General features: G+C 44.0%; 1 protein-coding gene across 1 annotated transcript in view; it reads left to right on the top strand.

Moving 5' to 3' along the window:
* Positions 1-15,863, top strand: part of USP24 (ubiquitin specific peptidase 24) — a 4,679,666-nt gene that overhangs the window by 4,569,046 nt on the left and 94,757 nt on the right. Inside the window, exons 65-66 of the mRNA XM_044085508.1 lie at positions 10,575-10,661; positions 10,787-10,897. Of these exons, the coding sequence (XP_043941443.1) occupies positions 10,575-10,661; positions 10,787-10,897 (198 nt within the window). The remainder of the gene's footprint in view (positions 1-10,574; positions 10,662-10,786; positions 10,898-15,863) is intronic.

Below are 15,863 nucleotides of genomic sequence, written 5' to 3'. Positions count from 1 at the left end.
AAGAGCACGAGATGCATCTGCATATCAATGTCCTGGAGATGAGAGCTGTGCTACTAGCGTTGCAAGCACTTCAGAGCTTTCTTCCTCTCGGGATTATTGCAATCCACTCAGACAATATGTCAGTGGTGTGGTATCTGAACAAGCAGGGAGGAACCAAGGCTTATCCCCTTTGCAGAGAGGCCATGCTAATGTGGCAGTGGGCAGTGTCTTCCCAACGTTTTCTGGTGGCAATGCACATTCCGGGGAATTCTACTGTGATCGCAGACAGGCTAAGCAGAGCTATTCTGATGCCTTACAGATGGTCCCTGAACTGTCAAGTTGCGGAACAGATCTTCCGCAGTTGGGGTCAGCCTTGCTGCGACCTTTTTGCCAGCCCCCTCAATGCCAAATGCAGCAGCTACTTCACGTTGATTCCCCCCTCAAGGGGAGTCACCCAGGGACGCTCTAGTCCATGATTGGCCCTCTGGTCTACTAAATGCCTTCCCTCCGATCCCGTTGCTGTCAAAGGTTATTCAGAAAGCGCAATCCTTGGGAAGCCGAATGATTCTGATTGCCCCACACTGGACTCGTCAAATTTGGTTCCCCTTTCTCCATCCCTATCTCATGGACACTCCTTAGATTCTGGACCCACAACCAGATTTACTGACACACATGTCAGGGCAGCTCCATCCCTCTCTTCGGACCCTCCGGTTGATAGTCTGGCTACTCCACTTCCGTCATTAGTTAGGCTTCATCATTTCTCACCGGAGGTGGTTCATATTTTATCTTCCTCTCATAAGCCCTGGACCAGGAAGATTTATTACAGTAAATGGAAGAGGTTTTCAATCTGGGCGCATACCCAAAAGATTGACCCTTACACAGCTCCAATTTCGTCTGTATTGTTGTCTATGCTCTTTAACCAGGGTTCAGTGGCCACAACCATTAAATTCCAATTGGTGGCGATTTCTACCTTTCAAGTCGCAGACGAGCCTAGCCTGATGGCACATAGACTCTGTAAGGCTTTTCTGAAGGGCACTCTGTTACTTTGTCCTCCGGTATCGGAACCTGTCATGCCTTGGGATTTAAACTTTGTTCTACAGGCTCTTACTTCATCCCCCTTTGAGCCTGCAGCCACTTGTGATTTAAAATTCTTAACTTGGAAGACTGTCTTTTTAGTAGCCATCACGTCAGCCAGACGCATTTCGTAGCTTCAAGCTTTATCAGTCATACCCCCTTATTTGATTTTTCATAAGGACAGGGTTTCTCTCATACCGAACCCCTCCTTTCTTCCCAAAGTGGTATCAATCAGTAACCTTAATCAATCTATTGAGTTGCCAGTGTTTTTTCCCCAGTTCTCAAAGAAGGCAGAATTCAAATTTCATCAATTGGATGTAGACAGACAATTACGTTTTTATCTGCACAGAATGAAAGACCTCATAAAATCAGATCAGTTGTTTGTTTCCTTTTTGGAAAACAGAATTGGGTCTCCTGTCTCCAAAGTCACGCTGTCCAGGTGGATCTCCAGTTGTATTTCTTTCATTTATTCCTCAGGGGGTAAAGATTTACCGTTCCGGGTGAAGGCTCACTCTACTCGGTCTGTATATACATCTACAGCCTATCAGGCCAGATTGTCTATGGATGGTATATATATGGATGTTATACTATATATATATATATATATATATATATGATACCCCAGGTATCACTTCTGTGTCACTGTTAGACAGAGGCACAGTATACTAACCTCGAAAAAGGGCATAGCAAAATAAATTTAAAATGGGTGGCGAAAGCCAAACACATTCTGGCTAGGCTTATAAATGCCCTAGGGCAGATAGCCTGGTATGAACCTATGATATTTGTGCTACGGCTACTTGGGCATCTCTTCACACCTTCGTTACTCATTACAAGTTGGATGTGGTATCTAGGGGCAGGTCTTCCTTTGGTTCCACAGTGCTCAGGAGTATTTTCCACTGAGCCTCCCAGGATTTAGGTGCTAGGGACGCTGTCCCACGGGGAAGAATGTAGGCGAGATCGGACTACATAACATCAAGAGGTTATGTACTCACCATAACATTCGATGTATGTAGTCCATCTTGCCTCACATTCTTACTTATCCCGCCACCTTCCTCTGTCCTGGAGGATCTGGAGGTTAGGCCTGGTTTCAGAGCTTCATTCATTGTTGGTTTGTTCTTCCTTTCCTTAGGTGGTGTTATGCATGAAGAATGAGTGCTGGGGCTCGCAGCAAACTAAATCAGGGGATAGAGAGCAGTGCAGCATGGGATACCATCTTAGCCCAGCCAATAGAAAGACTTTGAGCTAGAAAAGTTGGCCGAGTCGGAGCCGACATTCAGCTCTGAACCCATGGGTAAGAATGTGAGGCGAGATGGACTACATACATCGAACGTTATGGTGAGTACATAACTTCTTGTTTTCAGATGCTGGGAAACTACAACTTTTCACACCTACCATTTTCTACCTAGTTTGCTTAGAAAAAGAAAAACATTTTCCCTTTGTGTGCAGAACTAAGAACATTACTATATATTTTCACCCATCTAATACCAGGGGAAATTATAATTTAATACACAAATAATATGATCAGTACACTGTTACACCACCAGCAGCCAGTGATTACATTATACCAATTAATATCTACCTTTTGTTTTGTTACAGTATAAATTCTGTTGCATAAACTCAAGAAGTAGTACTTTTTTCTTTCCCATCACAACTGTAAGTAGCAGTCATTGATAATGCTACCCTCCACCTGACATGTAAAGTACAGCTGCATACTGTACAGAGCTACTTTACAATGCAACGTGCAATTTACTTCAGAAGCTATATTATACATGTTACTCAGAGCAAATCATCTCTATTTGCTTAGTTACATCTTGGGTCCCTTCATTATCTTTTGAAACGTTAATGGTAAAGTATGAAGTTCTTTGGAGTCCTTCTACCATTTAAATACGGGCAACAAACTTGTAGTCTTTTTTAGCTGCCTCTTGTAGCAGCACAGTTCTCATGTCTAAATTGCATCTTATGGAAATGATACATTACGGTTCTTCCATTTCCTAATTTCACATTATTACTCGACTTCTTCCTCATCATGGACCACCCAGCACCGGTCTCTGGTTCAAGTCCAAAGTACTCCTGGTGTTTCTAGACTGCTTCTAGGCTTTTTTCTGTTGTTTAATCATTTTTCTTTGGAACAGTAGAAAATGTTTTACTGGCGAGTTCTGTCTATTGGCTTTGTTGTTAGAAGAATGAGAAGCAGTATCAGTTTGGTGGTTCACTCTTTTCTGGGTAAACTTTTTTTATTTTCTCCTTAGCCTGTTATGAATCCAAAATGCCTTCAATCCTACAGGAAAAAAATATTCCAAAGACAGCAAGATACAGAAGCTTGAGTTGTACATCTGTCTCACAACATCGCCTGTATGCAGTGATAAACTTACCTGTTTTTCTTATGGTGTACAGTGAATAATCACTTCGCACTAGCACTCTGGAGTCATAGGTTCATAGGTGTTTACTAGGCTAATGGCCCTGGAGCCTGTACAAGCCTAGCCCATAGGATTACCCTGGCATTGTGCCACCCGACCTTAGTTCCCAGTGCCTCTGTCGAGCAAAACCACTGGAGTCCCAATTTTTAATACTTGTCTTTTTTGCCACAGTTTTGTTAGGAGCAGCTCGTTCTGCTGGTATGAATGTATCTTTACTAATGTAGGTTTTGGTTTCTTTCTTGTGACCAAACTTGGAGCATACCCATGGGATGCCCTTTTCAGTTAAATCCTGCCATGAAATACCAGTGCAGTAGTTTGTTCGTGGTTTCCTAAAATGAATTCAGTCTACACCTTCCCATTTCTGTGGTATAGCACAATATCTCAGGTTTTCTCTGTGCGCTTTGTCTAACTCTCTTTTTCTGAAACAGTTCTTCATGAGAAGCCTTATTTGTAGACAAGTCTTTCCTTCATATCAGCCTATAATTTTACAGTTTTTTCTGTTCATCTGAATAGCTATTTAAAGCTTCTTCATTTCTTTCCAGCCTTTTTCATTTCACTTTATATATCACTAATTATAAATGCCTCTGAATACATTTGATTTAATGTCCTTCAAGAATGCAACTGCAGTCATAACATGTGGGTTGTCCTGCCTCAGGCAGCCCTCGGTCGGCCGGATTCCAAAGTCTGGGTCCGACGTCGGCTGATGTCGCATTTCTCTCCGACGTCAGAGCGGCTGGAGTACATAAGCATCAGCCGACGCCATTTTCCCCAGTCTTTCTTGCCGCGCGGTGCCTGAAGCAGAAGCAGTTCGCAAGTGCCGGTCGGTCAGCTATTGTATTCTACGATACCGAAGTCATCAAAAAAGCTAAGTACCCCGTTGGGGACCTTTTCTTGCCTCAGCCGATGTCAGAAATTACTGAAAAAGTTAACAATTGCCTTCTTTGTGGTAAACAAATACCTCATAAGGATTTCCACTCTTACTGCCTCCCTTGCCTGGGCCCAGACCACGACATCTCGGCCTGTGTAGCCTGTGCTCGCTTCAACAAGCGCACTCTCAGGCGCCTGGCGGAGTTCGCTGAAGATTTTTTCGGCGATAATTTTGCTTACGCCATGTCGTCGGATCTTCCGACATCGCAAACTCCCAAAAAGCGTAAAGACCGGGACCGACATCCTCGGCCCGCGTCTACCACCGACTCCACGCCAAAACCTAGCGCGAGTGCTTCGGTTCCCTCTGAGATGGTCTCTCCACCGCTCCGAACCGAAGACACAGCATTACTGACGACTCCGATTCCAGACATTACTCGGACGCCAGTTATAGATTTTCCTCTGGATACCGAAACCGAGGAAATGCCCGAGACCATTGCTGTAGACAAGGTCACTCCTGCACGTGGAGCTGCCAGGCCCCCTGTGGCCATGTCTATTAAGGCCTACACTAGGGCTAAGGCAGCCAGCAAAACAAAGCATATTACTTCTAAATCCTTACCTCAGCCGACTCTGGAGACACAAATTATGTCCATGGCTGCTGATTTAATTTCCATGATTAGAGGTTCACAGGCCCATCCTGAGAGAGCATCCCAGCCTCCTCCTGATAAAAGGCCCCGGGTTGAACCCTCTGACCCTACTCCTTCAGATGAAGATTCTGAGGGCTCTGTCCACTCTGATAGCCAGGAAGAGCTCTTCCAGACCTATGAGGACTCGGATGCAGAAGATTCCATTCCTTCGGCCTCCCCTCCTGAGGTTATTTCTTTTGGGGAAGTTCTGCACACCATGAGGGAACATTTCAAGTGGCAAGGTCAGGAATATTCTGATTCTAGGAAATGCCTTAGGACTTTCCTTAAGAAGCCTCAGCACAGGCCCTTAGCTATTCCTCCTGTACTTGATGTTCTGGATGATTTGTATTCTGACTCTAGTGCTACCCCTGATTCTCTTCCTCCTGCTCCAGCCAAGCCAGACAGGTATTGCAGGGTCCCAGAAACTCATTCCCATTTATTCAGGGCCCATACTGCTGATTTGGAAACTATTTCACAGGGGCCTAAAGGAGTTTCAGCCTCCACCTCAAAAAATCCTTTGCCCTCCATCAGGGAAGCTAGGTCATTAGAGAGATGGGGCAAAAAGGTTTACACATCCACTACCTTATCTATGAGAGCTTTAAATTGCCTTTTTCATATGTTACAATATCAGGATTATCTCTTAGAAGATTTACAAAAAATATTAGCTTCTCCTGATCCTTTAGACAGGAAGACTTTGCAGGAAGCTGTACATAACACTCAGCAAGTAAGCAATCACTTCCTGCAGTGTGGATATGATGCACTGGAAGCTTCATGTCGGGCAGCTATGACAGCGGCAGTGATTCGTAGACATGCTTGGTTAAAAGATCAACCTCTACCAGATCATGTAAAAGCAAAACTTCTGGATGCATCTTTGGAAAAGAACAAGCTTTTTGGTGCAAATGCTAAGGATGTGTTAAAGACCATCGAAGAAAAAGCAAAATCAGTTCAGACTGTGAAAGATTTCCTCCAGGTTCAACCCCCCAGATTCAGTAGGAATTGGCCTTCAAAGAACTGGTCCTTTCCTAATCCAGAAAAGTTTCAAAGGGGTAAGAACAGATGTGGCCGAGGAAGAGGCCAATACAGAGGCCCTTACAGGGGACGACAATGGCAGCCAGGAAACCAAAGAAGTGACGCAGGGGTTTCACCTGCCCCACAACCAGAAACTCAATGACTTTCCTCTACTACCGCCTACCAGGGAACAACTAGAAGCTCCCTTGGGCGGGAAATTATCTCTGTTTGCAGAAAACTGGCACAGACTGACAAAGGACAAATGGATTTTGGACATTATAGACCGAGGGTACAGGTTTCATTTTCATACCTTACCAAGAAAACAAGGCATGCCAAACCTACCACAAAATCAGAGGGCAGAGGCTATCAAGCAAATCACTCTGCTGACTCGAATGAAAGCAATAGAAAGAGTTCCACAACAAGAACAAGACCAGGGGTTTTACTCAAGACTGTTCCTTGTTCCAAGAAAAGAATCTCAATGGAGACCAATACTGGACTTGTCCACATTAAACACCTTTCTCATAGTACCAAAGTTCAAAATGCTGACTCTACAGCAACTCCTTCCCATGCTGGGCAAGGAGTCGTGGCTGATTACTCTGGACCTCAAGGAGGCATACCTGCATGTCCCTATCAGACACAGCTGCAGAAAATACCTCAGATTTCTTGCAGGGCCAGAGCATTATCAATTCTCAGCATTGCCATTTGGCTTATCTACTGCGCCCAGAGTATTTACAAAATGCCTGGCTTCAGTAATTGCTCATTGCAGGCTCCAGGGTATACAAATTTACCCGTACCTGGACGACTGCCTCATACAAGCGGACGACAAATTGATGTTGACAAAAAACCTGGATTATGTCATATGATTACTTCAAGCTGTGGGATACACAGTCAACTTCCAAAAGTCAAGACTGCAGCCATCCCAGCAAATAATCTTCTTAGGAGCTAAACTAGACACAGCCTCTCAGATGGCTTACCTGACAGAAGACAAGCAAGAGAAGTTAACTCATTACTTCAAAGGTTTAGCAAAACTCACCCAGATGACTGCAAGGAGTACAGGCCCTGGGTTACATGGCATCCTGCATTCTACTGGTTCCATTAGCAAAACTACACATGAGAAAGCTTCAATGGTACCTAAAAAGCATTTGGTCTCAACACAGCAACAACTTGGAGACAATCATACCACTCATTCCATGACTACAAAAGGAATTCCTATGGTGGGCCTCGGTGAGCCAGGAAAACACAGGTATGTCATTCAAAAAACCACAGATAACACAGACCATGACTACAGATGCCTCAGACCTTGGATGGGGGGGCGCACATGGAAGGCAGGTGTATACAAGGACAATGGTCTCCAAAGGAAACACATCTGCATATAAATCAAAAGGAAATGCTGGCAGTAATGCATGCCATCGAGGCCTTTCAACACCAACTCCAGCAAGGCCATTTAATGATACGGACAGACAACACCACTGTGATGTGGTACATAAACAAGCAGGGGGGCACTCACTCTTACCCCCTTTTGCAGACTGACAATGCAGCTTTGGGAGAAATCACTGAGCCTAAACATCCAGTTACAATCCCAGTTTGTTCCAGGAAAAGACAATGTGTTGGCGGACAGCCTAAGCAGGAATTTCACAGATCCACACGAGTGGAGGTTACATCCGAAGACCTTCAGACAACTCACTTCGACATGGGGCAAGCCAGAAGTGGACCTATTTGCCTCTCACCTCAACCATCTTCTACCAAAATTTTGCACAAGGACATACCATCCAAAAGCTTGGAAAATAGATGCCCTCTCATTCAACTGGAACTCCCTAGCAATCTATGCATTCCCACCTCTGCCACTGATGACCTCAGTATTACTAAAGATCAAAGCAGAGAAGCCCAAGGGAATCATAATAGCTCCGGATTGGCCAAGACAACACTGGTACCCACTACTACGGAGCATATGTCACACCAGGAGGTGGGCCCTCCCCCAGTGGCCTCTACTTTTGTCTCAACACAACTTTGAAACACTGCATCCAAATCTTCAGACACTGCAGCTAACAGCCTGGGAGATCCCATAAATAACTTCAGCTTATCTCTTTCCAAGGAAGTTCAGCGGATACTAACAGAGGCTCAAAGACCATCCACCAGAAAGGTTTACTTAGCAAAGTGGAAAAGATTCAGCAATTGGAATACCAGCAAGGGACATGATGCATCATTGTTGAACATCCCACTCATCTTGGAATATTTGGCAGATATGTTAAAGAACGGCCTCTCATATTCTTCCATAAAGATACATGCATCTGCTATTTCAGCTAGATACAACACTGATCCTCCTGTTTTTCTCACCCTTACTAAGACAATTCCTCAGGGGAATCAAGAACATTAAGCCACCAAGAAAGGCCCCAGTGCCAGCCTGGGACCTCAATTTTGTCTTAGAAAAACTGACTCTACCTCCATTTGAGCCAGCAGCTTCAGTTGACTTGCAATTTCTCTCATGGAAGACAGCTTTCCTGTTGGCAATTACCTCAGCAAGAAGGGTTTCGGAGCTACAGGCCCTAATGGCAATACCACCCTTTATTATTTTTCATAGAGACAGGGTTTCATTAAGGACCAACCCTACTTTTATGCCAAAGGTGGTATCTAGGGTTTCTTTAAATCAAGCCATTCATCTGCCTGCTTTCTTCCCCAATCCTGAGAATAAGGGGGAAAGACTGTTGCATACCTTGGACATTCACAGACAACTTCGATACTACCTGGACAGAACCAAGGCCAGTAGGAAGTCTGAACAACTTCTTGTAGCTTACGCCCCTGCAGTCCAAGGAAAAGCAATTTCAAAACAGACTATTTCTAAATGGATTGGACATTGCATCAGATTCTGTTATTCCTTTCATGGAAAGACTGTTCCAGCCAATGTCAGACCACATTCCACCAGAGCTACAGCCACCTCTACAGCATTCTTAAGAGGGGTGCCTACCAAGGACATTCTTGAAGCTGCTACATGGAGCTCCGTGCATACATTCTCCAAACACTACAATCTCCCTCTATACTCCAGATCCAGAGCAGGCTTTGCTTCGGCAGTCCTGCAGGGTTTGATTGCCACACCATCTCTGTCCTAGAGCATTCCTCCTCCCCCAGCTAAGCTATGGTATTCTACCCACATGTTATGACTGCAGTTGCATTCTTGAAGGACATAGTACAGTTTTGTACCTACCATAAATGTAGATGTCCGATAGACATGCAACTGCAGTCGGATTTTCCCTCCCTCCATACCCCTCTATGCCTAGGGTCCACTCCTATCCCTGTTACTCTTAGCTGGGGATATCTGTTATGGTGTATTTGTTTTATTGTTCATTTATTTGTTTGGAATCCTGTTTTTGTCTTTCAGTTTGATTACAGCCTTCCTTGGAGGGCACCTGGCATCTGGGGCAAGAAACACTGAAGAAAATGGCGTCGGCTGATGCTTATGTACTCCAGCCGCTCTGACGTCGGAGAGAAATGCGACATCAGCCGACGTCGGACCCAGACTTTGGAATCCGGCCGACCGAGGGCTGCCTGAGGCAGGACAACCCACATGTTATGACTGCAGTTGCATGTCTATCGGACATCTGCATTTATGGTAGATACAAAACTGTACTTTTTTTTTCCCTCTAAGTTACTGGAAGACATCTCTTGTACCAAAACTAAAACCGGAACTGCCTTTTCCTGAACAGCTCCAAGACTCTTCCCCACCAAAGTTTTTTTTCATCCCTTTTTTTCTAGTTGATGTCTTTCTTCAGATTTCTTCTTTGCTGACTTCCAGACAGTGTAGTGACTAGCCAACAAATTATTTTTAGCCATATTCTTAGCTTTTACTGTTTTTTTTCTAGCTCTTTTCTTTTTCAGCCTGGGAGAGATCTAATCAACCTATTTTTCAGAGTACATCAATCTTGGAATCCCCGGCTATGTGGAGGAGCTGGAGTATATTCTCCCAGGGGCTTTTGTTAAAGAGCTCCATACCTAGAACTCTCTAACAAAAGCCCCTGGGAGGGTATCCTCCTGAGTTCCTAAGCACCTTATGGCTGGCTGAACCTTCTATAGCTAATTCCCATACGATCTCTCTCATACTGTGAATATTATAAATAGCTTTTGACTTTAACTGTGTGAATTTGTTAAAATGTATCTGCACGATAGTTTTCCACTATAGGCAGTACTGCTCACACTTTGTAGTATTTGATATGTATTTGTACTTTTATTTTTATTGGACTGCTATCTTTACTGTAATCCGTTTCATGGAGCTTTTCTCCCCCGGCCTCCACTGAAAACGAGTTCTCTGTGCCCAGTGGACTTCCCCTGGAATCAAACTGGAAATAAATAAAATAAATTTCCCTGATTCTTTAGCAAAGAAGATGAGAGTTATACCGGAAGTCATAGAAACAAAGACAACAAAATCACAGAGTTATTGGGGGAAAAAGCAATACACACAAGATAATCGTTAATGTATTACATAAGTCGAGTCTGGTATCTAGGCATTTACAGCTTAATTAAGTATATTCTGCTGTTTGTCTCATTATAATTTCAGATGTCTGAACACTATTGGGCCCCACAGAGTAATGTATCAAATGAAACCTCTACTGCAAAGACTTTCCAGCGCACAATCTCAGCACAGGTATATCATTTTATGTATTCAATAGCTATGCATCATATTATTTAACATCATTATTACCATAGTTTAACTGTACCAAAAAAGAATTACGTTTTTTTTTTCTGTTTTTGTTTTATGTATCCCTTTAGGATACACTTGCCTATGCTACAGCCTTACTAAATGAGAAAGATCAGTCTGGAAGCAGCAATGGGTCTGAGGGAAGTCCAGCCAATGACAATCTTGATCGCAGTTTACAACAGGTATGTTAGTATTGGTGACATAACCTTCTGTGCTGTGGACTGCAGAGTTCCTCCATTCTTTACAATTGTTTTGTCACAGATTGATTTGAATTTCAGATATCATTTTGCACTCATTTCTCTCTCTATCTCTAATTACCATCACCTGTTTACGTGAAAACTTCTCTCTCATATTAAGTATTGATGAAAGGTTTTCTTGTGTTAGGTTTGCCAAGAGGTAGACTGGCAAACTAATCTGCTGGCTGTAAGTAATCTGTGGTACTATTTTGGTTCTTAAGAAATATCCTTGCCTCGCAAAAGATTACGAATTGTGGTCCTTGATCTTTTCCTCTCAGAAGATTAAGAATTGTGGTCCTTGATCCTTACCATATAACCAGCGGTTATGAAAATTTTCAAGTCAAAATATTGGCCACCAGAAATAGCAAAGATAAAAAGTTGTAGAGTGGCCTAAGCTAAAAGCTTATAAGATAAAAAAGGAGCGTTAATTTCAGTGCAGGGGAAAGCTGAAATTCTAACAGGTGGATTAATGTGCATATTTTCTCAGAGAAAGCTATGTATTACATTTACACAGACCACTGAACTGTTGTATCTTTCTTAGCAAATGTCACCAATAGATGAACCTTGATGGATGAGGGGAGGACAATTTTAAAAAGGAAGCTATATTATGAGAACATTCTAGAGCCTTAGAACTTAATCCTAGGGCAAAGCAGCTCTGGTAACAGGCTTCTTACAGCCAACAAGACAAAGTTTTTTTTTTTGACTAGTAAACCTGAATGTAGTATTTTAATTAGCAGCTTACCTTTTAACCTCAGGGATTAATTTTGAGATTAATGTAAATCATGCAGTAATAAGGTCAGAAATTTGGAAATATCAATGTGTGTTACCAGTCACAGCTGTTGAAGCAAGCGAGACTTATGTCTTCACATGCAGTGAAAGACTGTAGTAGTCATCCTTGGCATCTGCTGGTGTTTTTAAAATCACACTTTGAATGAGAATATCTGCATAGAAAGATTTACTTGCCCACGATACAGACAAGGTATCTGATAAGCCTCTTAGTGAGGCTGGAGTGGACAAAAATTTGGCAGTTTGGCTAATTTCAGTAAAGAGGTTTGTTTGGGGCGTACCCTTGACTTAAAAAACATCTAGAGTAGAGTGAAAGATTTCCCATTTGTAGACCTTGGCTTCCCACCAGAGATCTGTGTAGACAAAAGGTGAGGGCTAGGAAAAATAGGTTGCTCATGTATGACCATTCTCAATGGACTGTGATCTGTTGAGATGGAGGCTATAACCACTTACCTCCTCCCTCCAGTTTTGGTATGTAAAACATCATTACTTGTCTTGTCATTGTGAAAGTAATCATTTCTTCCTCTTAAATGTGCATGTGTGGGAATGAGTGGATTTGAAGTCTGCTACGCTTACAAGTAGCCCTCATTGAGTTCAGTTCCTCATAAATACCATAAATAATAAGCAATATTAGGACACAGGAAATTAAATTCAGATGAGATGCTGGCTTTGTGGATCTATATGTTTTTTTTTCTGTTTAATGGAACACCCGTAGAAAAGTGCCTCAAAGAAGATTTTTAAATAAAAAAACTGAGGACATCAAAAAAAGAACCAGAGCTGCTTGAATAAATAAAATGCTGCAAAGAGTGAGATAGAGGGCAAGGAGGAAAACTGAACCAAAGTACTGTGTTTCATAGAATAATACAAAAAATAAAATCTAAGAAAGTTAGATGTTAGGTAGTCCAATCTCACCTTCATTTTTACATATGGGTTCGGAGTCAATCCTCGGCTTCGACTAGGCCGATTTTCAAGCTCGAAGACTTCTGGTTAGCTCGTGGCTAAGCAGGTATCTCATGGTGCACCAGTGCAATCCCTACATCTCGTTTGCCGTGTCGACGAGTTCGGATGTGCTTCTCTTGGCTCTGGCTAAGTTTTTTTGCATTTTTCATTAACTAGTGTTTTTTTGCATATTTACTGGATATATATTATATAAGGCTTTACCCTAATTGTCTTGTGGTCTTGTGTGACCATAGTAGTAGTATCCTGTGTACCAGTAGTTAGGCGGAGTTGCGCTTTTTTGCCTAGATCGTTAGTTTTGGTGGTTTTGCCATTTTTCTGTTATTTACTGGAAAGTGTGTGTGTGTGTGTGTGTGTGTGTGTGTGTGTGTGTGTGTGTGTGTGTGTGTGTATATATATATATATATATATATATATATATATATATATGGCTTTACCTTAATTGCCTTGTGTGACCAGTAGTAGTAGTCTGCTGTGTATCAGTAGTTAGGTGCACTTGTGCTTTATTGTCTAGATAGTTAGTTTTGGCAGTTTCGCCGTTCTTAATCAGTAGGGGCTCCTATTGATTAATTTCCCATCAATCGATTCTTGTTGACTGGTGGTCTTTGGCGGGGATCCGCTAAAGTCTTAATCACTTTTACAGTTGCAAATTTTTTTCCTACCTTATTGAACGTATGTGTATGTGGTGTGGTATACTTGGTCTGTTTGAATTAGAAGACCCAGTTCTTCACAGGGCTAGGCCCATTTAACTTAGAGGACCTAGTCCTCGTGTTTCTACTCCACTGTATTTTTATTCGGAAATATTTCTTGTAATTCTTTTCCAGGGCTAGGCCCATTTTAGTTAGAGGACCTAGTCCTCAGTCATTCTCTTTCTCTTTTCTCCTCTGGTTGCGTGTGTGTTGCAATCTCTAAGGATAGCAAGGAGCACAAACACTTTGGATTCAAAAAATGTATGAAGTGCTCCATGAAAATGTCTTTGACAGATGGCCACAGTAGCTGTGTCTACTGCTTGGGGAGCCATCCATTTGCAAGAATCATGTTTGTTCTGTCATGCTTTCTCTCCTAGAGTGTTGCAGGAGAGAAAGAACAAACTGATACACAGGGGTCTTCTGAAGCCAACCTTCGAGGAAGCCTTATCTGGTTTCATCGGCTTCTTCATCTAAGTCTTCAAAGTCAAGATCTGACTCAAAATCAAAAAGTTCAAAAAGGCCTTCTCCAGCACCAGCTGATGTTTCGGAGCCACCTGCAAAATTAACAAAATCTGCCTCATCAACTCCTCAGTCTTCAGAGCCGAATGAGAGCACCGTGGTTTCAGAGTCAGTCACAGGTAACTTTGGTGCCGAATGCTGAACCCTTGGAAATAGTTGACTCTGCTTCTCGGAGCCGGTCTGTAGAGTCCCTACTGGTCTCCTTGATGGCCAAATCTCCAGTGCCTTCTAGGTCGAGATCCCCAACTTTATCTTCTAGATCTTCCAGGACTCTTTTGGAAGAAGATGTGGAGAGGGTAGCACTGAGACTCCTGAAGTCATCTGCTCTGCCTAAATTTTTGTTGGCTCCGACCCAGTTGGCTCCGGAGCCACTCGAACCAGTTTTGTCCTTATCCGTGATTCCTCCTCCGAGCCATGTTGGCTTTTCACAGCCGGAGTGCTCATTACCTGCAGAGGAACCCTCGGGCTCCCCTTGCTGTTGCATTGGAGCCGAGTTCAGCTCTGATGTGCTCGGCTCCGTCCGTCGTGTCCAGGGACCGAAGCTCTTCTGTCGGCACAGAGGGGAGGGTTTGAATCGATTTTCGTCGGTTCCAAGCCTTCCTCTCTGTGCTTCTGCCAGGGTGAGCTCTGACCCTGCATCTATCTTGGAGCCGATGACTCTGGCTCTGGCACCGTCCTTTGTCTCTTCGGAACGGGGACAGTCTTCGGAGCCGGAGAGGTCTGCTTTTGAGGTGATGAGGAGTGTGCTGTCACAATCTACAGCCCCTGCCAGTGGTACAAGCACTCTTCCCCCCAAGGCTCACACTTCGGTCTCAGTACCTACTCTCTCCGGAGACGGCAGAGACCCGCAGCCTCAGGAGCCACCGGCTGGTGGCCTCCACTCTTCTGGGGCCTCCGCAGAATGTCCTTTCGAGGAGCCCCCTCGGAAGAGAGTATGCAAGAGGAAGCATATTGACTCCCAGGATGAGCTTCTGACATCGGACACCGACCTTGAGGAGTCGGATGGGGTCCGCTAAGTCATCCTCTGATGATGTCTCCTTTGTGGACATTCTAGTGATCCTTAAACAGATGTGCAACTGGCCCACTGTCAACCCTTCTGATGAGGAGTCTATGTACCTGGAGGCTTTTGGGTCTCACCCCTCTGCTCTTGGTTGTCTCCACCTTTCGACGAGCTAATGGAACTGGTTAGTCGGAAGGTGTGGGATACTCCCGATGCCGTGGAGCCAATTCCTAGAAGACCAAATAAGTTCCTGTCTGCCCCTCCTGGAAAAGAATTCTTGTCTAAGGGCATTCCCGTAGATGCCATGGTGGTGGTAGCGGCCACAAAGGAGGAGTTGGCGGAGACTTCTTCCTCTGTTCATTTGCCAAACAAGGAGTTTCGACAGATGGACCAATTTGGGAAGCGTGTATTTAGCTCAGCGGCTTTTACACTTCGATCTCTGAACTATCTTACCCATTTCACAAGGTTACAGAGGGATCTCCTCAAGGAGTTAGGAGATTCCATACAGGGTGCTTGTCCTGAGGAAGTCCCTGATAGGATCTCTGCTCAGTTGCCCACCCTAAATTCGGTAGTTAACCCCTCCATGTGGCTTATCTCCCATGCGGCTAATGGAGCGAGCAGAGCAGCGGGTTCAGGAGTTGCCCTTAGGCGCCACTCCTGGATGCGTTTGTGTAACTTTGCGGAGCCTTTTAAGTCCACCTTCACCAATGCCCTATTTGATGGTTCCTCCTTATTTGGTTCCAAGATGAAAGAAACACTCACTCAGTGTGAGCAGGAAGGAAAGACTCTCTCTGCCGTGTGAGTCAGTTTTACTGTCCCCTCTCGACCATACCCCAAAGGTCAAAGGGGAGGTAAAATGTGGTTCAAAAAGTCCCACTTTCCAGACACACAGAGTGAATCCTCCTTCAGAGGCAGAGTAGGAGGAAATGGTAGACGTCGCCCTAGAGGCAGGGGTGGTCCG

The sequence above is a fragment of the Protopterus annectens genome, chromosome 10.part0 (assembly GCF_019279795.1).
Source record: "Protopterus annectens isolate FY-2018-M chromosome 10.part0, PAN1.0, whole genome shotgun sequence".
In the NCBI taxonomy this organism is placed as follows: domain Eukaryota; kingdom Metazoa; phylum Chordata; order Ceratodontiformes; family Protopteridae; genus Protopterus; species Protopterus annectens.
The sequence above is the reverse complement of the archived record's forward strand: the minus strand, read 5'-3'. Positions and strand labels throughout refer to the sequence as shown.